The sequence below is a fragment of the Oncorhynchus masou genome, chromosome 9, assembly GCF_036934945.1.
Source record: "Oncorhynchus masou masou isolate Uvic2021 chromosome 9, UVic_Omas_1.1, whole genome shotgun sequence".
Lineage (NCBI taxonomy): Eukaryota > Metazoa > Chordata > Actinopteri > Salmoniformes > Salmonidae > Oncorhynchus > Oncorhynchus masou.
Genome location: NC_088220.1, coordinates 42,475,011 through 42,502,945, shown reverse-complemented (window position 1 = coordinate 42,502,945; position 27,935 = coordinate 42,475,011). Strand labels below are relative to the sequence as shown.

The 27,935-nt window shown below is 40.6% G+C and overlaps 2 protein-coding genes across 4 annotated transcripts; one reads left to right on the top strand and one right to left on the bottom strand.

The window, feature by feature from the left end:
* Nucleotides 1–766: 766 nt before the first annotated feature.
* Nucleotides 767–13,189, top strand: LOC135545999 (lysosome-associated membrane glycoprotein 2-like). Of its 3 annotated transcripts, none has more exons than XM_064974051.1 (9): nucleotides 767–902; nucleotides 3,076–3,191; nucleotides 4,624–4,834; nucleotides 4,974–5,135; nucleotides 6,581–6,774; nucleotides 6,967–7,086; nucleotides 7,225–7,279; nucleotides 7,484–7,654; nucleotides 11,562–13,189. In XM_064974051.1, the coding sequence occupies exons 1-9, from the start codon at nucleotides 773–775 to the stop codon at nucleotides 11,702–11,704; spliced, it is 1,302 nt and encodes a 433-aa protein (XP_064830123.1). In that variant the 5' UTR covers nucleotides 767–772; the 3' UTR covers nucleotides 11,705–13,189. The 3 variants fall into 3 exon arrangements, with proteins under 3 accessions (XP_064830123.1, XP_064830122.1, XP_064830124.1); XM_064974050.1 differs by having other exon boundaries at nucleotides 10,936–11,679; XM_064974052.1 differs by lacking the exon at nucleotides 11,562–13,189 and adding an exon at nucleotides 7,941–10,740.
* Nucleotides 13,190–16,596: 3,407 nt separating this feature from the next.
* Nucleotides 16,597–23,754, bottom strand: LOC135545997 (protein ATP1B4-like). The gene is made up of 9 exons (XM_064974049.1): nucleotides 23,578–23,754; nucleotides 23,292–23,361; nucleotides 22,340–22,565; nucleotides 20,373–20,501; nucleotides 20,133–20,240; nucleotides 19,431–19,630; nucleotides 18,488–18,544; nucleotides 18,245–18,337; nucleotides 16,597–18,126 (listed from the first exon to the last, which is right to left on the bottom strand). Exons 2-9 carry the CDS (start codon nucleotides 23,355–23,357, stop codon nucleotides 17,965–17,967), a joined length of 1,041 nt encoding a protein of 346 aa, XP_064830121.1. The 5' UTR covers nucleotides 23,358–23,361; nucleotides 23,578–23,754; the 3' UTR covers nucleotides 16,597–17,964.
* Nucleotides 23,755–27,935: the final 4,181 nt, after the last annotated feature.

Here is a 27,935-nt window from a genome sequence, read left to right as displayed (position 1 = left end):
TTTTCTAATGCTCAATTAGCCTTTTAAAATTATAAACTTGGATAAGCTAACACAACATGCAATCGGAACACAGGAGTGATGTTTGCCGATAATGGGCCTCTGTACGCCTATGTAGATATTCCATTAAATATCAACTGTTTCCAGCTACAATAGTTATTTACAACATGAACAATGTCTACACTGTATTTCTGATTAATTTGGAATTTTAATGGACAAAAAATGTGCTTCTTTCAAAAACAAGGACATTTCTAAGTGACCCCAAACTTTTGAATGGTAGTGTACATCGGCATAATACATTTTACATCGGTTCACAGAATACTTTTTTCTCTATGCCAATATGTAATTTAAAGACCAATGTATTGCATTGGGGGTTATGGAGTGGGTTGAGGAGAAGGTTTTGCTGGGTATTTAGATTGAAGGCCTCCATGAAATAACACCATATATATATTTTATAGACCCTAGTGAGTAATCCCAACTCAACTTTTACTTCGGCACCTAGAATAGTTCCCTGTAACCAAAATATATTTAATATATGTGTGTACATGTGTACTGCATTGGGAGCATTTATTTGACCCACATTTAATGCACATTTCACTTAAATATGAACAAATATTTATCATAGTTAATGTTTAGAAAATAATTTTTCATATATCATAGATAAATACAGATTAAGGACACTTTTTTTACTATTACGCGGGGGACTTTTATTGTTCCAGAAATTCCGTGACCCGGAAGTACTTTTTCTTTCTTTTTTAGTATTGCTGACGAGCGGATGCTCTCGAGCTGCACTTGGAAGGTAGCTGAAGTCGTAAGCTGTTGTCGTTTCCTGAACAGGTCTTTTGGCTACCAAGTCATCATGTTTCGCCGTGCGTTTCTGATTTTGTTCCTTGCTCTTGGAAATGGTATGTTTACAGAATTGAACGAAATATTGCTTTGTGTCATCGTTGGGTAATATTGTAATCCATAAGAGGAAACTTTCGGTGCTCCGTCACTTCGGGCGGCAGGCCTATCTTCAGCCATATTGCTTGAGCTAACTACGTTATTTATTTGCTGCGCCAGTAGCTAGCTAGGGTAGTTAGCTAGTTTTCTGTCAAACATTAGCTGTAGCTAAGTTTAACTCAACAAATAAATTACAAGTGAAGACTTATTCATGTGAATTTCACGCAACTTTACCGGCAATCAAAGACCCAATAATCTAAGACATTAAGTTTATGGCACTGTTGACCTGTCATGTTAAATTAACTAGCTAACGTTCGCTGTGGTTTTAATATATGTCTTAGTTGACAGGTCATGTTACAGAAAGGACTTCTGGGTGTACAGGGAAAGTAACAGCTGTCTCTTAAACGCCAAGTCATGTTTGGCATTGTCTTTCATTTGGCTTAGCTAGCAATATCGTCCTTATGTGTCGTTACCAAACATGTCAACGACAACATCGACCAGCTTCATTCGCCCTGTTCATTTGGAACATGTCTAACATGTTAGATGACTGAAATAGGCTCACAACTCGTAGTTTGCTAAGTAACGTTAGCTACCAGTCACACATTTGCTTAGGTATCAATATGTAAGTTACTAGCTAGACAACGTTAGCGTTACTATACTGTTGTAAATCCAGTTCAATCCAAAATCTCAGCTAAATTTGCGTTAAGGATTCTCACTTCAGTAACGTTAGCTGTATCTTATTTATGATATATGGCTTTGCGCGTTGATCAGGAAGTTGTCTCGTGACCAAGTATCTGCTGATTGACCTTTTGTTATTTAATTGTAAAAAAAAGCTGCACTAACATTTTAAACCTGCACAGTAACCGAAGTGATTGCTATAGCAGTTGCTGTCTATAAACCAACCCCCTTGTTATGATTGATAGAAGGAATTTGCACATTGAGCCTGGATAGGTTTTGGCCTCCTGCCATAGTGTTGCCAGGACTCATTTGATATTCAAGTCAGAATCCTTCCAAGTGTGTTTTTTTTTCCCTTCCAATTTTTTTAATTTTCATTAGAATGTTTTCAGTTGAGAAATGGCCCCAGTCCTCTGTTGCAAGCTAAGGCCTCTGATATCAAGTCACTCAGGGTGACGGGACACAGGGTCACTGGTGATTTACAAAAGCGTCTTCAGGCTTAGTTCATTGTTAGAACCTTTGTAGGAGCATCGTTACATCTCAGCTGTTTCCCAAAATAACCTGTACTAAAGTTTCATTTGGAAACGCTTGTTATTAACTGACTGCCTCAGACCACTAGAACAGCTTAGTGCGTAGTTAGTTTTTTTGGCCTGCCATGTCACTTTGTTCATAGAATATCTCTGCTAAACATAGACTGATAAATATTTAGCTTCTGACTGCTGGTATCTTCAGAATGAAATTGACTGCAAATACAAAGTTGCCAAAGTGTTACAATCAAGTAAAGGATGAAAATATACTTAAAATAAAAACTGAGATTGCATTGACTTGCCGAGTTAAATAATGGTGAAATGTTTTCTAAAAAAAATAGAGTTCTATTTTTCCAATAGGCTAATGTCTGTAATTTATTTTGCCTCAATGTATTTCATGATGTTGTAACATGTGTGCAATGAAATGCCCAATCTATAATTTGGTGCATTGTTGTTGGGAAGCCAAAGCATGATTAGCCACTTCAATATTTGCAGCCATAGGGGCTAATATCGTTCCAGGAGCTAATCTGTCATCAGTTTTGTGGGGTAATTCTAATGTTAAGATTAACACTTCAAACATTCTCTCTGCGTGGTAGGAACAATGCCTCTTTAAAACAATTGTAAACCTAAGTTCCGTCGCAATCTGGAAACGGGGCCCATTTAGTTCCATGTGAGATTGCTCAGATGATGAACACTTTCACAACAATGAAGGTTTGGAAATTGTTAGCATACAGTGTGTTCCCCACTGAGTTTTACAAGAATTTATATCTTTTGGGTACTTGTGAAGGCAACTAGAAAATGACCAAAACTCATGTTAGGCTACCTATGCTGTGTGTTTACTGTGAATTTATTGAAATTTAGTTTGTTTTCAGGAGTCCCCCAACATTCTGCAGCATAACATGTCAAGAAAATGGCTGTTCATTTTTTATTTCAGAACTCCATCGATCACATGGGACTGAAGTGTCAGTCAACAACACAGAGAACAAATTATGCCTCTACGCCAATTTGATGGTCAACTTCTCAGTCACATATGAAGTTGGTGTAAATAAGGTGTGTATTTACTCTTTAAATGTTTTTCTACATGGTAATATACGTAGGCCTATAAATAACTCTTGATATGATTTGTCACTGCTTAATAAGTTTTGAGTTGAGTGTCTACTTTGACAAATATAGTTCTTAATGTAATCTCAGAGTGGACAAGAGGAAGTCTTCTGTCTGTCCAGTGCTTTATCCTGTAATTGTCATGGCTTGTCTTGTTACACCAGGGTTTGTCAAAGTTATTGTCCCTAGCAATAAAAAAGCCTAATTTAAGTGAAAATGCCCTCGGAGGATATATTGGCATGTTGTTAGGCTCGAGATGATGATGAGGGCCGGGTTAGCAATGTAATTAAAAATATTATTTTGATGAATTTATTCATACTATTTCATCCTTCCACAAGAGATAGTCCCGGCACAAATCTAGGGTTGCTACCCAAGCCGACTGGTCGTTTGTTCTCAGTTCGGTTGCTAGAGATGCGACCCAGTCGTTCTGTGTTTATGGACCCGACCCAGTCGTTCATTCTAAATGTTCCATTGCCATACTGGCTGGCAACATGCTTATCGCTTGCTTGTGAGCTAGCCAACTACAGCTAACTTAGTCATTTAAAAAAGCAGCCAGAATAACAGCGAAGTATTTGTATAAGCTGTTTTCTGTTGACATTTATTTGAATACATCCATAACAATGAGCTAATGAGGCGTGGTTTTGCCTGGCATGGAAAATTTGCTTACCCGTCAGGACACCGTTGTTCATAGGAGCTAGCCAACAACACAGCTACTACAATCACTTCCAACTGAAGCTGGGAAGACTGCAAACTAGCTACACTTCATTTAGTTTCACCCATTTTCGGTTAACATTTCTTTGTATATATCCATAAAAATGATGCCAGCTGATTTCATAATTTAGACCGGCTGAAAACCGCTGCCTGTCTCGTCCCTACTCACGATACGTTAATTACTATGAGGCAGATGGAGATTGAATATTGAAACAATGTTGCAAATCTTGGAGAGAAGGATAGCAAGATTTATACAAATCTCTGAAAACTGTTAGTTTAAAAGAAATGTTAGATTGTCTATGCTTTTTATAGTGGAGATCAAGTCTATAAATTGCTTGGCTGGGCAGATGAGACATTGGATTGCGCAGTCAGATGGAACAGAATAAATAGACATTTTACCTTCATAGATTTAGCCAGTGGTAACTTGTGAAATAGACACCGGATGGATGCCGGTTTTAACCAATCAGGATTAGACCCACCCGTTGTCCCAGAATATGAAATATTTATTTTTTCCCCCCTGCTAATCCGTCATTATAATGGACACAGTTATGTTATGTCTACTGTACTATTTTGTCATGATGCGAAATGGCACTGTACCTAAGGAAGTACTTGGCGGGAAATGATAAAAGGGATATTTTAATGACTGTCCAATATATTCGTCCTCTTTCAGAGTGAAACTGTTATTTTGGTACTGCCTGAAAATGTGACAACCGAAGGGAGCGCCTGTGATAACACAACATCGACATTGAAACTCAGTTTTGGAGATGGGCACAGTTGGACAGTGGATTTCACTAAAAAGAACAAAACCTACCAAGTAGATACCATTATCTTCTCCTACAATCTCAATGACTCAAGCGTCTTCCCCAACTCTACATCAAAAGGTAACGAACTAGTGACTACATAGTTATGATGTCATGATACTGTTAATTCGCGATATACAAATTTAGTACTGTAGTTGATATGACACATGCTGATATTTGTCAATCCTTCTTGCTGATATTTGACAATCCTTGCTTTTAGAAACCAAGTCTGTGACGGTGAAGTCAATTATCACCAATGTGAGTGTGGACACCTACTACTCCTGCAAGAGTGCAGATGTCCGGACAGTAGAGTCTGTCATTCAGACACTGTATGATGTTGCTCTACAGGCGTTTGTGATTAACGGCAGCAAAAGTGACACCGGTAGGTAGTACGTGCATCAGGCCATTTTAAGATCAACTGTGCCACAATCAAACAGTGCATTCGGAAAATATTCAGTCTCCTCGACTTTTTCCACATTTTGTTAATTCTAAAATAGATTAAATAATTTTTCCCTCGTCAATCTAAACAAAATAATGACAAAGCGAAAACAGGTTTTTGGAAATGTATTTAAAAACATTTTTTTTTAAAGAAATACCATATTTACCCAAGTATTCAGACCCTTTGCTATGAAACTCGAAATTGAGCTCAGGTGCAACCTGTTTCCATTGATCATCCTTGATGTTTCTACAACTTGATTGGAGTCCACCTGTGGTAAATTCAATTGATTGGGCATGATTTGGAAAGGCACACACCTGTCTATATACGGTTCCACAGTTGACAGTGCACGTCAGAGTGAAAACCAAGCCATGGGGTCGAGTGAATTGTCTGTAGATCCCCGAGACAGGATTGTGTCGAAGCACAGATCTGGGGAAGGGTACAAAAAAATGTCTGCAGCATTGAAGGTACCCAAGAACGCAGTGGCCTCCATCATTCTTAAATGAAAGATTGGAACCACCAAGACTTCCTAGTCTAGGCAGCCAGCTCTAACTGAGCAATCGGGGGAGAAGGACATTGGTCAGGGAGATGATCAAGAACCTGATGGTCACTGACAGCTCCAGAGTTCTTCTGTGGACATGGGAGAACCTTCAAGAATGACAACCATCTCTGCAGCACTCCACCAATCCAGCCTTTATGGTAGAGTGGCCAGACGGAATCCACTCCTCAGTAAAAGGCACATGACAGCCCGCTTGGAGTTTGCCAGGATGCACCTGAAGGACTCTCAGAACATGAGAAACAAGATTATCTGGTCTAATGAAACCAAGATTGAACTCTTTGGCCTGAATGCCAAGCGTCACGTTTGGAGTAAATCTGGTTTGATGGCTTAGGGACATGTCTCTGAATGTCCTTGATTGGCCCAGCCTGAAAAAAGCTGTGCAGCGGCACTCCCCATCCAACCGGACAGAGCTTGAGAGGATCTGCAGAGAACAGTGGGATAAACTCCCCAAATACATGTGTGCCAAGCTTGTCATACCCAAGAAGACTCGAGGCTGTAATTGCTGCCAAAGGTGCATCAACAAAGTACTGAGTAAGGGTCTGAATACTTATGTAAATGTGATATTTGCAAAATTGTCTTAACTGTTTTTGCTTTTTCATTTTTGAATAAGTCTGTAACGTCACAAAATGTGCGAATGGTCAAGGGGTCTGAATACTTTCCGAATGCACTGTATGTCAAACTATTTTACTGTGTTTTCTCCAGGGTTGTGGTCAATTCCAATTAACAAGGGTCAATTCAAGTGAACTGAAATTCAGTTTACTTCCTGAAATGCAATTGATCCCAACCCCATTGGTTCTCTGAACTTAATAGGTTCTCTGTTTTCCCTACACAGACACCATATGCTCCGCTGACATGACCTCCACCACTGTGGCGCCCACCACAACCGTTACCACCACAGCTGCCCCCACTTCTACTCCTACACTGCCCACGCCCACTACTGGAAAGTACAGCATCGCAACCGACGTCAACAGCACAGCCTGCCTGATGGCCACCTTCGGCCTACAGATCGGCTACAAGCAAGGAGACGTATGTATACAAGTAGGATAGCGATTGTAAAATAGGCCCTTTGACGTTTCTTATTTTAGCATGCAATAGTTTGTTCAATGGAACATTTTCAGATATGTTTGTCAGAGAACATGATTTTCTTGTCTATGAAGATAGGTCTTTGTTGCTAGTATGTTAGTGTTGTTTACCGACCTGGGTTTTCCCCTTTATTAGAAAGAGGAGACCATCAACCTGGTGCCTAATATGACTGAAGTGGGCGGAGCCTGTAGGGCCAACAGCAGCGATCTCATGTTGACATCAGATACAATCACCATCGTGTTCATGTTCAGCAACGTAAGGCAACGAAAAAAAAAATGTCAAACCAAGTCCGGTATTATCCTGGTTGTCTGCATTTAGCATGTAGACAATTGGACAAATACAGAGTAGGGTCTGTTTCAGTCAAACTGATAAGTGTTTCCTTGCACGTTACAGGACGGCAAGAAGTTCCAACTGCACACTCTGAATGTCACAGTGATACCAGCCACTGGTAAGCAGCAATGCACTACAAACCCCTTCAGAAACGAAGTCCCTAATTGGATGTTAGGATAGGATCAACTTTATTCTCCCCAAGCTGCCATTTTTCTTGGAAACAGTGCAGCTTTGTAATAAACAGTATACATTACACACTCAGCACCTGCATAGTACATGCAATGCATATTAGAACATTGCTCACTCTGTGTGTTATGTCCAGGGGCTCCCGTCGTTGCAGTCAATACCAACATGTCCATTTGGGCGGCGGCGGTAGGCAGCTCCTACATGTGCAACAAGGAGCAGACCTTAAACGTCACCGACACGCTCACTCTTTACACGTTTGAGCTTCGCGTCCAGCCCTTTGAAGTAATCAAAGGCGAATTCGCTACAGGTAGGTGACTTCCTGAGATGGTGAATTTGCGTCATAACCCTTATGTTAGTGGTATTCTACAGCTTACTAGGATTTCTAAAGCCAAATGCAGCTAACATGCTTGAAACTGAGACATAGACTGTAATAACCATTATGGGCCTCAGTAGAATAGGTTACATGTCCAGTTTGGTGAAACGGGTAAGTATTTGAGGTCATGCTATGCTTCTGCCCTAAAAAGATTTAACCAAATGATCATGAGAAGATGATGTTCCAAGTTGTGCTCATTGATTCTCTCTCTCGTCTGCAGCCCATGAATGTTCACTGGATGACACCAGCATCTTAATCCCTATCATTGTTGGTGCCGCCCTGGCTGGCTTGATTCTCATTGTAGTGATTGCTTACGTGATTGGTCGTAGGAAGACCTATGTGGGATATCAGACCCTCTAAAAGCAATCTGTGATCATGAATCTGTGATAATTAATCAAGAACACAGGTTGATCCTTGTGTGGGGTGGCGGTCCCAACGCCTGGTCCTGGATGGCTGTCTCAGTGCAGTTTTTCAATTGACGACTGACTTGTACAACTGGAATAGTCAGACTGTCACCTCCTTACTTCAGCCACTCTTAAGAGCTGCTCTTAGACTTGAGCTTAGTCTAGCTTTGCTTAGGTAAACCTGAAGACTCAATGCTCTCCAGGACCAGGTTCGACTGTCATACCCCGTTTATTTGTTTGTGATTTCCGTTTTGTTTGATTTGTTTAATCTTTTTTTTTCTGTTGTAAAGGAGCAAGTGCAGGATTATTTGACCTCTGTGTTAGCCAGTGCAATTTTTTGAAACCTTTGGAACCAGTTAAGGCCTTATTTATTGAAAATTCTCAGTGATTGCACCTGACCCATCTGACATTACTCACCGGAGGCTTCTCATTCAGGGTAGGGACGCTTTTTATGAAGTAGCACATTTCATAGAAACACCAGTTAAAGTCCTTGTGCTACAGTTTGCACATTTTCACAAGGAGCTGTGACAATTGGGGGCTGTGCCCTTTTCACTATGAATCATGCACTTGCTCCCTCCCTCCCTTTGGCATACCTTTTTTTGTTTCTTTATGTTCTTATTGAATTTGTGTATTTTCATTCAACCTTTCTTTTGTGGTTTTATTCATCCTCACAATTCATTGTAGCGCTGCACCATTTTGACTGACTTGAACATTTCACATTTGTCTCGCTGCTCAATGAGACATCATTGAGTAGCTTTGTTGATTTGGCTCAGGAACTCTTTTACGAACTAACCAGGATCAAGGTCTGCTGCTTTGCGCTCCTTGCTCTTTCAGGTCGTTACTGATCATCCACTAGTCGGTCATTAGTTTTTGAATTTGGAGATGTGACTTTTTGACTGAAATGTGTGGCCGCAACTCGGGTAAAAAGAAAAGGTGGTATTGCTGGCGTATAGTTCCGTCTCTAAGTTGATTTGACAAAACAAGGCATCCGTCATTTATATTCACGCACAGCAGTACTTGACGTATGGTTGCCACCAATGTCAGTGTCTCTGACTTTGACTGACTGGCTCACATTGTGTAGTGTGAAATCTATCAAGTGTTTAATTAACTTTGAAAAGGCCATGCCTAGTTTGAGGATGTAAAAGACAAACCTGAAAAGAAAGATAACACACAACCCCTCCAGTCATATGTTGGCGTTAGGTTTTATAAAAGGGATAGCTCTGATTATTTGCGGTCATTCAAACCTATTCTTCGCAGATGGTGATTATTCTTTTTTTTTTATACATTTAAATGCACTAAATTGTTCAGTAAGTTTGACATAAATTGAAAATGTGTGCTGAAATGTTACACCTGTGTATATTATAGCTGTTGCTGTGTTGTTGCTCCCGAAAGCTGCCACTTAGTAAGGGGGCACTTGTGACCACGGCTGGGGTCTATTCCATTTCAATTAATAAATTATAATTCCAATTTGCCTCAGCTTTTTCATGAGGAAAATTGGAATTATAATTTCAGTTTACTTCCTGAATTGACTTAAATGAAATGGAATTGACTCTAACCCTGCCTAGTTGACCGCTTGTAAGTTGCACCAATCGATCGAGTAGGAGAAAGGATGATTGTCCACAGGATTTGCAGTACATGTGTATATTGTCGTACTGTTAGGGCAGGTGAAAATGGGTAGTTGCTGTGTATTATCGCTTTGTCGTAGTGAGATGGTCTGCATGAGACATGAAGAAATTTGATTGCCGCCTTTAATTTCTGTTGATCAATCAGTCAACCCCAGAACATTTAAGATGCTGTATATGTGAATGATTTGCTTTTTTTCCCTTTTCAAATATATTATTGCTTTTACATTCCAGTGTGTTGTCTTGGAAAATTGACAGCTTTTGTACAAATTCTGTTTGTTACTTTGGTTTTAAAATTGTATTTTTTTCTTGACCTCGTCAACAATCAGTTCTAAAATACAATTTTGAAAACATTTACTATACCCTATTTTCATTCACTTGACATGATCAAATGTTATGATTGTGACAATTTTGTGCCTTGCTCAACGAAGCAGCTCCATTTTGAGATTCAATCACGTTTGATTAAATTTACATTAATGAATTGGATTATTTGGCTCCTATTTTTTTCTCTCTCCTAGTTTATGAATTCATAAAGCAGCATGTTAAGAAATGGGAAATCACAGGACAGACCCATTCTTCAAATTAAGATACGCTGAACACCTTCCTAATATTTTTTACAAGGTGTCGAAAGCGTTCAACCGGGATGTTGACTCCGCGTTGACTCCGATGCTTCCCACACAATTTTGTCATTCCCGTTCACCCACTGAATGGCACACATACACAATCGATGTCGCAATGCTAAAATACTTATTTAACCGGTCTCCTCTTTTGTCTACACTGGTTGATTTGAAGTGGATTTAACAAGTGATATCAATAAGGATCATACTTTTAATCTGGATTCACCTGGTCAGTCTGTCATGGAAAAGCAAGGTGTTCATAATGTTTAAACTCGGTGTACATTATTTTCTTCTGTGGCGGTGAACAAAGTTAATTTTTGAATTCCTTTTCAATAGGCTTTTTGCTGCAATAAATGGGAATGGAAGTTGTGCATAAACTGGCGTGGACCATTTTTAATATTTAACAATATTATTGGTCCCCGGACATTTTAGTAAATCTCTCCTTTGTTTTCCAACTATTCTTGACTGAGAAGTGTCTTTATGATTGACCATGCATTCACCATTTTGATATTTTACCTTTCTTCCACCCTGCAACCCCCCCCCCCGTGCCCACTTTCTTTACTGTCACCCAGCGGAGGATTGCCAAGACGATACGACAGAGAGCTGGCTTGTTCCTATAGCGGTCGGGGTTGCCTTGACTTTACTGGTCCTCATTGTGTTGGTTGCCTATTTCATTGGAAGAAAGCGAAACCAGGGCACTGGCTATGAGCACTTCTAAATTATCTTCACTATGCTGAGGCTATAACTTCGGTCATCTGGATAATTGTTGATTTAATTTGACTAATATACTGTGCAGAGTTTACTTAATGGTGAAATTCACCGGATGGAAAGCTCTTTCTCATGAAGCAATGACTTGGAGAAGCGGCTGTGTTAACGAAGGCATGTAACAGCTGTGTGTAATTAGAATTTATTGATTTTGATTGACACATCTTATATTCCTCATCACATGGTTGACTATAGATGGCTGATGACCAAATGTTTTCCTAATTGCAATTAATGCCCATGCTCTGACCGACCCCGATGAATATGTCTTGGTTCTGAACTTGCTGCTTTTTAAAAAAAAAAAAATTTCTTCCATGTCTGTAAAGGACTTAACCAAATCCTGTTTCTTCTCTCCTCTTAACTGGTCTTTTCTGCTGGCTAATCACTAGCATGCTATCATTGCTAACCCTTCTTCTCTGTCTCTTCCCTGTGGCAGCCGTGGAGTGCTTCATGGACTCTGATTTGAGCTTTCTGGTGCCCATTGCTGTGGGCGTGGCCCTCAGCTTCCTAATCATCCTTGTGCTTATCTCTTACCTGATTGGCCGGAGGAAGAGTCGCACTGGCTACCAGTCTGTTTAATTCAACCACAGCTGCTTTTGCCTCTACCCATTCCCTCATATCCTCCAAGCCCCTCACAACATGTTGCCTCCCCATCCCCAAAACTTCTATGGCATCCAAATATTTCTTTCCATTTCCCATGTCTTTCCTTGATGTTACCCTCAGCAAATTCCCTTTTCACACTCCTACCCTACTTCTCACCCCACCCAACAGTTCTTTTGAAAGTCCTTTTCGTATGACTGAAGTCCTCAAGCAACAAAACCTGTCAAAATGATCCGTGGTTTTACACCAAGTGTGTTCGGATGTAAATTGCATGGAATATCATGGCTCCTCTTAATAACAGGGCATCAGTTGTTTATTCCCGGAGGTTCATATGAATGGGGCTGTTTTCTCACACTTCTGTTGATATCCTGTAAATTTGTGTACATTTTAATTGCTCTCTTGTATAGAATGGATGTTCATTTTTGATGAATAGAGATGTCAAATTATACTGAGAAAATATTGAAATCGCATTGAAATTTAGAGCCAATGTTATATCTAAGTATCCATTAGTAAATCTTTGCAGAATAAGACAATGCCATTTATTTTTATGAATTCCCTCATTAAATTAGCAGATTCTTAATTGTGATTGTACCTCCTGCACTTATTTCTCTTAGTCGTAGTACGATAAAAGGGTTTTGACTAGAATGGATACAGCTTTTGTCAGATTTGACTTTTCATGGCAGGTTAGGAGAATTAGGTTAAGGTTAGGAAATTGTATTCCTTTCTAGCCATGACCCAATGAAAGGGACACTAACTTTACAAAGACACAGCTACTAACCAGCATTTGGAGCAGTTGCATAAATGTCATTATGATGTTTGTATTCTCACTTATGTTACAAAGTCCCCTCGGAAAGGAGGATGATGGCATAATCTTGGGTCTGGTATCAGAAATGGCCCAGTTAAGAAATCTACAACAAGAACTGGGTCATGTTCAGTAGGGAGAATGTTTTGAAACTTTATAAACCGTGAAGTACTGCCTGAACAATAGAAAAATTCTGTTGCAACCCTTTTTGCTACCGCGTATCCTTCTGAACGCGACCCAGGCCTCATAATAGGAAGTATAAGAATTGACAAATTATTTTATGACCAAAGCCTGGACAGGAAGGAAACTACTTTCTGAACCTCCCCATATCAGAGCAGGTAAATTAACAGCCACTTTTTTTTTTTTTTTTTTTTTTGACAGTAAAATTAATTTGTTGTGTTTTGACCAAGGATGCTATTTCCTTACTGTTCTTGTATCATGCTCATTATTCGGTGTGAACTTCTGTTTTGTACCAATACTTATGATTATACTGATCCTGGTTAAATTTGCCTCTAAGATGTGGTTTTGTGCCTTTTTGTTGCACTACTATTCCCCTCATAACCAAGTCTGTCTCTTATCTCATGACGATTGTGAAATGATGTAAGCTCGTTCAACTAAAGTTGAGGGGAAACGTTTAAATAAAGTTGCTTTCCTGTTTTGTAGCAATTTGCTGACTCCTTTTTCATTAACCACCGTTGGTGTTCTCCTTTCCTTTTTATTGCGCTTGTTAAACCACAAGGACATCACTCGTGACTGCCATTATCTGTGTGTATACAGTTGTAAAACTGGCAGTGTTAGGCAAAAAAAACTGCAACATTCAGGCCCAAAGATGAGACTTTGGTCAGGATCATGACTGTATAATCTCGAATGGCATAATGGCGGCATGAATGTTACCTCTTCAATGACTCCCTGTGCATTCAGTAAGTATTCAGACCCCTCTTAAATAAAAATGACCTTAATCTACACAATACCCCATAATGACAAGGCAAAAACAGGGTATTAGAAAGTTTTGCAAATAAACTGAATGCCTTATTTAAGTAACTATTCAGCCCTTTTGCTACGAGACTTGAAATTGACCTCCGGTGCATCCAGTTCATCCATTGACCATTCTTGAGATTGGAGTCCACCTGTGGTAAATTCAATTGATTGGACATGATGTGGAAAGGCACAAACCTGTCTATATAAGGTCCCTGAGTTGACCGTGGATGTCAGAGCAAAAATCAAGCCATGAGGTCGAAGGAATTGTCTGCAGAGCTCCAAGACAGGATTGTGTCAAGGCGCAGATCTGGGGAACGGTACCAAAAAAATGGGAGATAGGCGAACTTTCCAGAAGGACAACCATCTCTGCAGCACTCCACCAATCAGGCCTTTATATCTTTATGGTAGAGTGGCCAGATGGAAGCCGCCACTCAGTAAAATGGCATAGCCTGCTTGGAATTTGCCAAAGGCACCTAAAGGACTCCGACCATGAGAAACAACATTCTCTGGTCTGATGAAATCAAGATTTAACTCTTTGGCCTGAATGCCAAGCGTCACGTCTGGAGGAAACCTGGCACCAGCCCTACGGTGAAGCATGGTGGTGGCAGCATCATGTTGTGGGGATGTTTTTCAGCTGCAGGGACTGAGAGAGTGGGCAGGACCGAGGGGAAGATGAACGGCGCAAAGTACGGAGAGATCCTTGATGAAAACCTCCAGAGCTCTCAGGACCTCAGACTGGAGTGAAGGTTCACCTTCCAACAGGACAACGATCATAAGCACACAGCCAAGACCACGCAGGAGTGGTTTTGGGACAAGTTTCTGAATGTCCTTGAGTGGTCTAGCCAGAACCCGGACTTGAACCCGATCAAACATCTCTGGAGAGACCTGAAAATATCTGTGCAGCGACATTCCCCATCCAACCTGACAGAGCTTGAGAGGATCTGTAGAGAACAATGGTTGAAACACCCAAAATACAGGTGTGCCAAACTTGTAGCTTCATACCCAAGCACATTCAAGGCTTCAAGTCGAAGGTGCATCAACAAAGTACTGAGTAAAGGGTCCGAAAAGTTACGTAAATGTGATCTTTCAATTTTTGTAATCCTGTTTTTGCTTTGTTGTAATGGGGTATTGTATGTAGATTAGGAGGAAAATAACAATTTAATTTTAGAAAAAGGCTGTAATGTAACAAAATGTGGAAAAATAATACTTTCCAAATGCACTGTATGGGCGATTTTGCAAAGTTTTTAAAAATATTTTCTATTATATTTTTTACATGTTTTTGTGGATTTCACTATTTTCCATTGAGAAGCCAATGGTCCCACACCCTGACTTTTGATATTCTATGTATTTCAACAAGAAAAGTGTTTAACATATTTATGCACACACAATTTTTAAAATAATTTCAGCCAGTAGTTTTGAAAGTGGTGCTCACAAGACAAAAGTGGGCCCCATTTTTGTGTGTGTGCTTCGTCATCAAATTGTGTCCTATGACACACTTTTCCTGTGATATTTTCTGGGGGGGTGGGTTAGGGATATGTTACGAATCTAATTCATACTAGCTATATGTTACGCGTTTATTGTCCGTTAGAAACTAGAGTGTATTTTATATGCAGCTGGTTCGAAAAGTCCTCAATATATATATTTTTTTATGTATACGTCAAGTCACAAAATGTACACGTCAACTCCACTGTAACTGGGAAGTGACAGGGGAGAACAAGGATATGACATGGAGAGAGTGTATGATATAACTTTGAATATGTCAAGATAAGAGTATTTGTATTCTCAGTTATTACCGCAAGTGTTGGCACTCAGCTAGATTGTCTTCTACTTGAAAGAATGCATCTCATTATGTTGTGGTTGGAATTTATGACAGCTGATCATATTAACATTACCTGGCAGATAAATCCCTAAATATTTTGGCAAAATTGAGTGAAATCTATGTATTGTTGATTAAAATGGTCAAAGCCAATACAAGGTTATGGTTCCTGACAAAATTAGAAAAGTATTTCTGTTGATTAAAGTTTATTTCTCAACCAACTTAATTTGGGGAAAATATGAAATGCCAAAAGTGGCCATTGTAAAATCACCCATATATTCTCTATAGGTTCTGATCAAAAGTAGTGCACTATAAAGGGAATATCCAATTTGTAAGTCGCTCTGGATAAGAGCGTCTGCTAAATGACTTAAATGTAAATGTTAAATGGAATAGGGTGTCATTTGGGAAACCGTCCCAGTGCTGTGTGGTGGGTGCAGTCATCACTGGTATGTTGGTAGCTGCCCCAAGTTCATTCTCCTTTTTAAGGTCACATGAGCCTGTCCCTATGGCCCTCAACATATTATAGAGAACAATGGATACATCTCTTATGGAATACACCAGGAGGAGCCGGTTCTGCAAGTACCAGAATTGGCAAAATGTGGAAGCTAAACTGTCCTCTAGGGGCAACGTGAGCACCTATTTCCATCTAATAGGCTTGCGTTTAATCTGTCGCGTTGAAACTGCAGACATCTGCCTAGATCACACCGATAGAGTCATTATGTAAAATGGTACGCAGCATTATCTGGATAGGTGTGCAACATTCACCTCCTGCTTCCATTTCTGTCAAGCCTTCTATGCAAAGTTTGATGCATACGTTTGATAAATCCAGCGTATGCCACACACAGAATGCACTGCAACTGCCTTTGCAACGGAATGCTGCAAGGCAAACACAGCGTTACATTGGAAATGAATGTACTTCTGGTGTACCAAAATGCAATGCTACTGTCGGTGTGATCGAGGCGTCAGGCTCTGAGAGTTGAGTGTTTAATCCTAGTGCTAGACACTTGTTTTTTATTGTTGTTTTAAGTCTTTCCAAACGTTAACCCTTAATTTAACCACTCAGAATTAATGCGTGAACTTAAGTTTAACTGTATCCTTATCCCAAACCTTAACCATTCGAATGAGTCCCTAAACGTTAGTGTTGTTGTTTTACACATCAGTAAGCCTCTCAATGTCATTTGATTTGACTTGATATGTTGTGGTTTGATACTTGACAAGTGTCAATACAGGTCATTTTTTCAGGATTTCTTAACAGTACATAATGACAGATACACATTGTTAAATTAGTCAATTCAGTTTCAAGTTTATTGTATACATTTCCTACAGTGTTATGGTTTTATTAAACAATTTGAATTGGCATAACGCTCACTATTCAAATATTTCTTAGCTCGAATCTCCAATTCTTTAGGCAGTTTTGATAATTGATTGCACCATGTCAACATTATGGAATAAAATTAATAAATAATTCTGCAATGCCTTTGAACATATCTGGGCAAAGTAGACCTATCTTGTTTGTGCGTGTGTAATAGGTTATGTTTAATGTAGTCTGCTTGACAACCAACATAAGAAAAGAGTTTCATGTAAAAATATATCACTACTTAAAACAATATATTTTGGCCTGCTACACAATTAGGTAATACATTCCTATGGAAAAACATTGTTCTTATCAACATTGTATTTATTATAGTATACATCAGAATAAATACAACATGGATACCAGGTTTAGTAGAATCATAGCAAAAATACAGTAACAAGGATTAAGTATAGGCCTATATCAAAATGGCCTGTTATTTCGTTAAGAGCGTGCAAGACTGGTATACAAGTTTATCAACAGTGTGAACTCTGTCTGTTTACAGTGTAGATCTTAGTTTCCATCAGCTAATATAGGGATCAATGTCAGCCAGTCTTGTTGTGTTCATACAAAAGAAAAGGAAACAAAATGGCAGCATAGGGCTTATATATGATCAATACATGGGGAATAAGGAGTTATCAAACAACAAAACCTGAAATGTAACCTAGTCATTTACTGTTTCTTTTTTTACTGTGTAAGTAAAAGTGTCCTGCCATTGTTCATATGGTAGCCTTTGGAGTCTACAAAACACAATAGATATTATGTTGAAAGATACAAAATCAAAAGAAATTAGTACAGAATTTGATTTCAAATCAAAATGTGCTTAACATGTTCCGCTTATATTCTTATTGTACAGTATTGTACAGTTTCTGTCTATTAATGTCTTAAATTATAAATGGATTTGCATAGCTACAGAGACTAACTATAGGGCAGCTTGTACTGTATAATAATATATCTGTGAGATGAACCTTGTATTTCATAAACCTAGCTAGTGGTATTAATCTTGCTAAGTATTCAATGGTAATATTCCGTTTGTCTACTTAACTTGTGCTCAGGACTATTGGTGAGGTGTCTGTGTGGTGTCTGTGCTTATGATCCATTAACATTCAAAAATATTTCGCTATTTTCAGCAAAAAGCACAAGGGTACAGGAGGGAATGGGAGAAGAGAGAAGCTGGTCAACTATTTTATGAAAAACAAGGATTCAACATAAATGAGATTTTTTTCCCCTATATTCTCCTGTCTCCTGGTTGTCATGAGGACATCACACCAACAGTAGGATGGGGAATACTACTATGCGCCCACATCAAAGGAGAATGACACACTGCCTAGGAAGCGATCGGTAGGCGAATCATTGATGATGCCCTTGCCATTGAGTTTGCATTTTACAACGATGTGGGTGTCGTACTGCAGCCCATTGAAGCGCACGGCCACCACCGGCGCTGTGTAGTTCACCTGGGAGAAGGGATATGGGACAAAAGCAACTTGAGTGGCTATCGTCACTATGATCATGCATATAATCTAGATCATGAGAGCAGCAGCGGAAAGCATGCTGCTGAAAATCCTCACTTACGTGTCTCAGCTTCCCATAGAACGGGTAGTACATCAGGTTGAAAATGCTCTTGGGGAAGAACTGAAGTTCTCCCAAGCTTTCTGGCACTCCTTTCTGAAAGAGTGAGAGGTCACAGTGAGTCGTGTTTTTGTGACTAACACCATGTCCCATAAGCAGTTATGATATTCAGTCAAGGAGAGATCTTTTACAGCCCCGGTTATGGTTGAGATGTTTGGAAGGGAAGAATGCTGTCGGTTACTGTACCTTGACTCCACAGGTCACATTCACTGGAGTGCCTTGACCAGGTAAATAGCCAAGAATCTACAGGACGAGAGCAATAAAAGGGACCCTTGTATTGTTATATCATCATTTTTGTTGAGAAACAATGTTGCAAAACTATGCATATTTATCATTCCCAGTGGCTGTCTTCAGTTTTCTTCAGAGACTTTTCACCAGTCATGACATCAGGTCTCATCCACATAATGTTGGGTTGAACGTATCCATTCTAACCTCCAGCTGAGACCAGCTGAATATGGTATCTTGTTCAACTTTACCAAGTCAGGATTTATTAACATTTAATTTTTAAAAATGTGTCTAATCATCTACCTAGCAATAAGATTCATTTTGGATATCCCCACCAGGTTTCACTCTAGACTTTTCCAAATGGGGACAAAACAACTTTAGGCTACAGTATATAATGGTAACAATGACATTGACTAGTCACAGAATTGCTGTAATCACATTACAATAACGTTTTCATCTGCTCCTCACGATGGCCACAAGATGTCACTGAAATGTCTGCATCTATCTCAGATTACCTCAATGGCATCTTCCTCCATTTCATCGATAAACTCCACTTTACGACTATAACAAATAACACTACCTCTTAGCAATCGCTGATTATATATGCAGCTATAGGATGAAGTCCGTGTTACTTGACTGATGCTATAGAGTGATATCCTGAGCTCAGATCTGTTTGGACTGTCATTCCCAACTCCTATGAACGTGCCAACCATGTTTGGCATGACAACGACTACAGGAGGTGTTCTCTCAGCACAAACAGATCTAAGACCACGCTAACAGAGGGGCCCTCCATAGCATGACAATGACCACAGGAGGTGTTCTCTCAGCACAAACAGATCCAGAACCAGGCTAACAGAGGGGCCCTCCATGGGGGAGATCTCATCAAATCTGAGCTGTGTCTTACCCGGTTCATTCGGAGGAGAATGCAGGGTTTCCCCTGGGAGAAGCCAAAGTGGGGGTCCTGGAGCCCTGAGCACTCGCCCAGCCAGGATCTCTTGAACTGGCACGACTTCCTCTCTGCGCTCTCCTCCTGATCGTCCTGCATGAAGTACGCATCCTGCGGACACTGGATGTTCCTCTGCTCTTGTAGGGCATCATTGTACGCTGAAAGAGAGACATGAAACAATTATTTTTTGTTTTTTAATGGGGGGTTAGTGGTTAGTACTGAAACACGGAAATGGAGAATGTTAAAAAACGAGGGACATGAGGGGGGAGGGGGGGGTCCCATAAATAAACCGATTGCTCCGCCGGGCCTCTGATTCAGGCAGTCTGACAAAAGCGGACCGCTGAAGAACGGAAAAAAAGCAGCAGAACTCAATGGATATGCTCTGCCCACAAAGAGGCTTTCCCTTCCCAGCATGCTGTTCTCCCAGTGGCAGTTGGGACAGGGGACAAAGGTAGGGAAGGTAAGGAGGAGAGGATTAACTAACTGTGTGCCTGCTCTGTTTCAATGTTATACCCCCAACATGTCCCCAACATTTGAATCCCATCGAACCCAGCAATAATAAACATTATCTTCAGCTAACTTTCAGACCATACTCCTGCAAGTTACTATTCAAGTTTGGCAAAATGCCAACTATTCCACCATGTTTGGTATCTGACTCACATCTTAGCTGTTCCTCCATTAGCTTTGCATACTTCTTCCAAGACTTGTGGTCGGAGGCGTTGAAGGCGATTTCATAGTGCCCATCCAGTTGTGGGGACATCGTCATACCTGCCAAAGGAAACCCATAGACAGTCAACTGTGCTTACTTTCAGATAGAATGGACAGATAGAGGGATGGAGGATGAATAGAGGGATAGAATGAGAGATAAATAGGGAGTGGGGGGTTAGAATTCATATTTACCTGGTGGCATCACCCTGTCGTTGTGGGTTGGGTGGTAGGGGCTGATGGACAGCATGAGGCACCACATACAAGCACCAAACATGGCCGCCAGGAAGGCATACAGTGCAGTGTAAAAGAGGATGATCAGAACTAGAAGGAGGTAACATGGAGGTCAGATATAGAGAATGAATTACATTCACGGTCACTGTAATTCAGTTTAATGGAGATCATTAGAAGAACGGCAAGGGTAATAGTTGTGGTTATGGCTATCAGTGTGCATCAGAATGGAAATTCTTTGATTTGAGTTGGGGAAAATAATGAAGTATAAAGAATCTCCAGTTATTATGTTGGAATTTGGAACTGTCTGGGCTGTCTAGACACTTCTACTGTCTTTGCTCAGGATGCTCACCAATGTGACTAAAGTGTTGCCTCTCCACGTCTGTAAATGGAAATCACTCCAATCAGTTTGTACTTTGTTACGAAACTCTTTTGTTAACAAACTCATTCAAATTACCTGAACTGTGTGAAAAAGGAAACCTTGAGAACTACCATTGTTCTCCCCGAATTACAATTAACAGTCCATTAGCAACTAATCAAACCCAAATGTGCCCTAAATTTAAATGGCTTTTGCTGCGCAGGCAATTTCACAGGAGGCTGGTTGCAGCCAGCTTTGCGTCCCCTGAGTCCACAAAGGCCTTTCTGTTTGAGCTCAGTGAGAATTCTCCCAGCTGTCCTTTCACTCAGGAACACAGTGAACCTCCGGTTGCCATCATAGTGACGGTCTTTTGCAGCCATAGAGCCGCGGCCAGCTCCAAGGAGCCACGATCACCCCACTCTGGTATTGTGTCCCCCTCTCACACTCCTCTCACACAGGACACACATCATCGACTTCAAACTCAGTCCCCCCTCCTTTCTTGCCAGGAGGCACATGGGGCCCCATTCCTTCACAAGTGTGCACACATTGCTTTCTTAAGCAATCGCTTCCTGTCTTGAGCCTGGCCTCTTGTCTTCTTCAGTACTGGGCACGATGAGGGAAAAAAACACTAATTTTCAGACAAGGAAGGAGGAACATGCTCTTGCTTGCGTCATTTTCTCAAATCTTGGCCCGTTGGACCGGTCTCGTATGTTAGTGCTCTCGTATGGTAGTGCATTGGTTAGGTTTGAGGGAGTTCAAACCCAAACGAGTCACATAGTAACGAGGCTGTCAGATCGCATAGCAACCAGGCTGTCGGATAAAGAGCCCTGCTCCATCATCACCGCCTCAACAAACTCTAGGTAACAGCCTCTGCCAATAAAGTTTGTCTGGCGGACTGCGCAAAACTGGCAATGAAATTTGACAACTTTTTCTGTCTACAGAAAAAAAACTTGCTTGTCTACTCTTTACGTGTTCGCCTGCGACCGTGGGGCCACAAGCACGCTAGGGTCAAATGCGAAGGTCACGAGGGCTTTGTGAAAAAGGCAGTGGAAAGCTGGGTGAGGGGTATGAGGAATGTGATTCCTGGCCAGCGTGTGACTCAGAACACCGCACTCCTACCGGGAAGCCGTCCCCAGGCAGCCTTGTTTTTGTCCGCATCGGGACAGAGTCGTCTGTGCACCTATGTAAACATTGAGCTTGGACACACACACACTCGCAGTACAGTGAGCAGGGCCGAGGGACTGGGGAGACACGTTTCTTTCTACCCCCCCCTCCCCCCAGCCCACCCACTGCCCCAGCCCACCCCAACCATCATCCAAAAACAATAAGCCACGAAACCAGCACTTTTGCCTTCAACCATTGGCGATTAAAATTGTAATGATTACAAATGAGAGAGAAGTTAATGGATTTTTATAGAAATTAAGAACAAATGTGTCATCAGGCCTGTTGCAGCTTTGAACACAGAATTTGTTTTCTTGTGGGTGATATATTTTGTATGATATGATTTGCATGGGCAAGCGCAGTTACTACCGCTACTACTGAGCTCTTCTGCAAACTGAGCACTTCTACTTACACCAGCTATGCCCAGTGCGGCCCATGAACTCTCTGGTCTCAGCGTTCCATAGATATGTCTTCACATCAAACGCTTTCTCGTGGAGCGTCCTCTTGGGTTTTGGCTTCGGCTTCCACTTCTCGAAGTTCAGGTCTTCCTGCTCCAGAGGTTGATGTTCTATCAACTCCTCCTGCACCTCTTCCAAGGCCTCTGCCACCGCGTGCTTGCCAGGCGCCACCTCGGCAGACTGGCACAGGGAAAAATTAGACAGGAAAAGGAAGGTAAGAATCTTCCCAGTCTGACTTTGCCTTGCCACGATGTTAACAATCACTATCTATTTGTTCCAACTCATTACAGAAAGACATATTTTGATTATTATAATCAACCATGTTTTTTTAGGTTAACCGCCATGTTTATTATTTAGATAAATGCTATTATACCCTTTGTATCAAGTATTTACTTTTTTTAAAACGGTATGGCATCCACTATAGCAACACTACTCCGCGATGGTCCTGTCTCATCATGTTCCATCATGTCCCACCATGTCCTGCTAAATTGACATTCACCGTGACCCCAGTGGCCCTCTTTGGGAGATCTCTCCTCCTCAAGGCTGACCTTCCTGCTTGGAGAAACAGCTGCAGCCAAGCTGGAGGGTCACGGCGACAGCCAGATGTTATACACTGATTCTCAGCATCGAGAGGCCCCAGAAAGATCCACAGCGTTCAGTGGAACCCCCTGGGGTTTTTAGAATGTCACTTCCTTAATGAAGTGGAGTTTTGTTTTTAAGAACTCTCTATTCTATTGTATCCTATTATATTATATTCAGACAGAAATGAGAATTGAATTAATTATTAATTCAATTCATGAGGAATGGTACCCCAAACCTCTTGTGACATGCACTTGTAGACAGTAGAATGAGTCCCAGAAATCAATTCGTTTTCATGTCATCCTCTGTATTCTAAAGCAGACTTACTGGATTTGGTGAGTAGTTTCCATGGTGCTCTTCCTCAGCCCCTCCCGCAGTACAATTGGGCTCCATAATTCTTCACAGGGGAGAAAGGTACTTGTTAAACCAATCACATCTACTAGCGTCCCCAAGAAATTAAAGGGACACATCCTAACATCCTTAGAAAGTTATGGAAATACATTGCAGTTTTTTAAGTTTGAGGACCAAACATTGAGAAACTATTTAAAACATTTTTGGGGCTCAACTCCTGGGTCTGAGTCCCCCTAAATATTAAAAACTTATCTTGACATACCTGAAGTTTTCTTTTGCAGGGAAAGTTCTGTGATTGTCTTGAATCCCTCTTGACCCTAAGTAGAACGAATTCTAAATTGGTCAAAAAGTAATTTTTGATTTCATTAGAAAGTTTAACGCAAACAACGGGAGCTGGGCACAGAGAATCTCCTCTCAACTAGGCGAGCATCATATAATGAATGAGTGCACACTGAAAAGAGGAAAACTGGTGTGGGGTGGGGGGGGTGGGCAAGGGCTTCTTTTTTTTCGGAGAAGAACTTTTGGCAACAGTGCATGGGCCGATGCACGGTATTCTGCACACGCACACCAGAGCACCATTGTCTGTTGAACTGAGCTGAGACTCAGGGAAAGCCGCAGCACACCAAAAATGATTTTTCTGTCATTCCCAACATGCTACCGTCAGTGACCATCGTGCACAAATCTGGATTAACTGGGGTTTTATCACTAATTTTGAATCAATGTTTGTGCTTTTTTAAATGGCCATTGTTTGATGAAGGCTAGGCGAAATGGCATGCAACTGGTACATTTCAATAGTGTATTGATGATCGTGCATTAAGTATCTGCATCTCACTCTGAAAGTACAGACCCAATGTGTGCAACCGCCCATCACCGACTGATCACCATAAACGTCGTTCTGCGAAGTTCAAATATATCTCATCATCAAGGGCTATCTATCTGCACGCCAGTCACGTCCCGATCTGCTCGCCCATGGACTTGCTGTTTTTTTTGTTTCGTTTTTGATATTGTTTTACATGAAAGGAGGCATGTCGTCATGGAAAAACATATTTTATTTACCATTGTGCTCATTTTTTCCCCTTATTTGTGAAGGGAAATTTTCTCGCACGCACCAAAATAGTTATTTTAACACTTTGCTTATAAATCAAATGTAGATAGTCATTTTAACACTGCTTCTTAATCAAATGGTTTGCTTGTTAGGCCCACTGAAGGGTGATATATTTGTTATAGGCCTAGATAGTTATTTTAACACTTTTCTTATTAATCAAATGTAGATAGTTATTTTAATACTGCTTATTAATCAAATGGTTTACTTGTTAGGCCTACTGAAGAGTGATATATGTGTTATAGGCCTAGATCTTGTTACACAATATAACGTTAGCCTATATCATTTTTGCTTTACTTATATTTTATCATGTATCTATTATGTACCCTGGTATTGGTAAATTAGCCTAGTTACATTATCACGGCTTAGCCTTTTTATGTGAGATGGTCAGGTGAAAGGCCAGGTAGATGCCCTAAACAGACCATAGGCTAATTGAATTAAAATCATTGTCAAATATTATTAGATATTTTTTTTAATAAATCAATTGCGTCCACATTGACTGTCCAACCAGATACAGCATAATGTCTGCCTCTGTGCCACACGCCACGCAACATCGTATGATTAGGTTTGTAATTCATCATGGGTAGTAGGTCTATTAGCGCAGATCACAATGAAAGGGAACACTTTGAGGACAGCTGAAATAAGTAGGCTAATAGTAGGCTAGTAGGCTAAGTAGGTTTTACTATGTAAAACCCTGCAGTTTATAGGAGTTGATGGCAACTATTTTCAGTTTTGACATGGGGTGGCGCTCGAACATCTCAAATTGTCAATTTTAGTCCACTCTTGCGTTAAACGAGCCTCTTGTCAGCTAATATGTATGTCGTCCTGTATGATCAAAATAATTGTTACAACTAGGCTACTGTATTATAACAATAATTTAAAAATAATTAAAAAAGCAGAAACGAAATATGTCTAATTATTTGGGATTTAAAAAACTATGCTAAAACGAGTGTTTGCCTTTTTCAGATGTAGTCTATATGAAAATGTTCCCATGATGATTTTAGGACTGATTTAAATGTACTTTTGTCTTGAGTTGGACTGTCTGATATGTGGTCGCGTTCCTCGCTCAGACGTTGCACGCATCAACCAATGGTTGCGTGCCACGTTATCGATGATGTCATCGACTGACAGATTTGTATAACATATGATGTGGTTAGCTGATACTTAAAAACCTTATCCAGGCGTTGTAAGATCTGGCATGTGTCGGCAACGCCTGGGCAGAGGACGAGACCTGTAAACTGGAGCGTGACTCATGTTCCAAACTGTGCACCTATTGATGCTCCGCTGTTCACGAAAGATGAAGAGAGTGGATATGTCAATGTTTGTTAACGTAAAAGCGACAACAACCGTAACGGTGTGGGGACGTCTGCTTTAGAGTATGCTACTGCATTCAAATATCACGCCTGTATTATTTCATAGCAGTGAACAAGTAGGCCTATTTGTTCTGCTTGTCAGGTATCTAGAGTTTATCCTTGAATCATAATTCTGGGCTTATATCCAGCTCCTTCGTTTGATTAGAAAATGCCTCTCGTACAGAATCAACAACCCGGAATTCTGACTGAAACCCCTATAGGTATGTGTGTGCAAGATCAACTGCGTGGTTGCAGCAAAAACAATATAGGCTACTTGGTAACGTCGAAGCATATGTTGTGCGGTTATCTGGGTGGGCGACAGCAGCATTTTTGTCTGTAGCCTATTGACTGCTGTAAGCTATATTGAACTGTCAGATTGTTTATCTTTGTGTGGTGTTGTCAACATTCTAAAAGGAAGGTACAATTTGACGACGTGGTCCTATTGACAGGATAAATTATTTAGATATGATGTAATACTGACTATGTGGGAATAAAATGTGTTTGACACGAGCAGAGCTGTACATCATTCAAATATTGGAAAGCGCTAGTTTACATTAGCTAAGTAATTGATGTGCTTCTTGCTCGCAACCAGCAACGTTATAAACCCAGTGTCGTTACAATATAATGTAGCCAATAAGTGTTTGTTTGTGATTCTGTTTTTACTACATTTTTTTTACTACATTCAAACACGTTACGGTTACATTGTATTTATATTCCTTACAAAGTAGTTCCATGAGATGTTATAATCATTAATTAATTACATTGTAGGCCTAATAACACCTGATTCTACATCAGATAATTATTGAAATCATGAAAATCACCAATAGACCTATTGATTCAAATGAAGAATCTAACAAAGACGGGTATTTTCAAAAGGTAGACTACCATGCATCATCACATGCGCTGATGTTAGCGGTGGTGCGCGCTAATAGCATTTCAATCGGTGACGTCACTCGCCCTGAGCCCCTGAAGTAGTTGTTTCCCTTAGTCTGCAAGGGCCGCGACTTTTGTTGCGCGATGTGTAACGATGCTTCCTGGATGTCAGTTGTCGATGTGTGCAGAGGATCCTTGGTTCAAGCCCAGGTAGGCGTGAGGAGAGGGACTGAAGCTATACTGTTACACTGAGTGTACAAAACATTATAAACACCTGCTCTTTCAACGATTTTTTTGTTTTTTTGTTTCACCTTTATTTAACCAGGTAGGCCACTTGAGAACAAGTTCTCATTTACAACTGCGACCTGGCCAAGATAAAGCAAAGAGGTGCGACACAAGCAACAACACAGAGTTACACATGGAATAAACAAACATACAGTCAATAACACAATAGAAAAGTCTATATACAGTGTGTGCAAATGAGGTAAGATAAGGAAGGTAAGGCAATAAATAGGCCATAGTGGCAAAATAATTACAATTTAGCAATTAAACACTGGAGTAATAGATGAATGTGCAAGTAGAGATACAAAGGAGCAAAAAAATAAAACACAATGGGGATGAGGTATCAAGGATCGGTAGGATAGTCCGTTTTACGAGGGTATGTTTGGCAGCATGAGTGAAGTTGCAAAATAGGAAGCCAATTCTAGATTTAATTTTGGATTGGAGATGCTTTTTTTGTGTGTTTTTTGTTGTTGAATTTTTACCCATTTTTCTCCCCAATTTCGTGGTATCCAATTGTTAGTAGCTACTATCTTGTCTCATCGCTACAACTCCCGTACGGGCTCAGGAGAGGCGAAGGTTGTAAGTCATGCGTCCTCCGATACACAACCCAACCAAGCCGCACTGCTTCTTAACACAGCGCGCATCCAACCCGGAAGCCAGCCGCACCAGTATGTCGGAGCAAACACCGTGCACCTGGCAACCTTGGTTAGCGTGCACGACTGAAACAATCAGTCGTATATTGCACAAATCTGGCCTTAATGGAAGAGTGGCAAGAAGAAAGCCATTTCTTAAAGATATCCATAAAAAGTGTTGTTTAAAGTTTGCCACAAGCCACCTGGGAGACACACCAAACATGTGGAAGAAGGTGCTCTGGTCAGATGAAACCAAAATTGAACTTTTTGGCAACAATGCAAAACGTAAAAGCAACACAGCTCATCACCCTGAACACAACATCCCCACTGTCAAACATGGTGGTGGCAGCATCATGGTTTGGGCCTGCTTTTCTTCAGC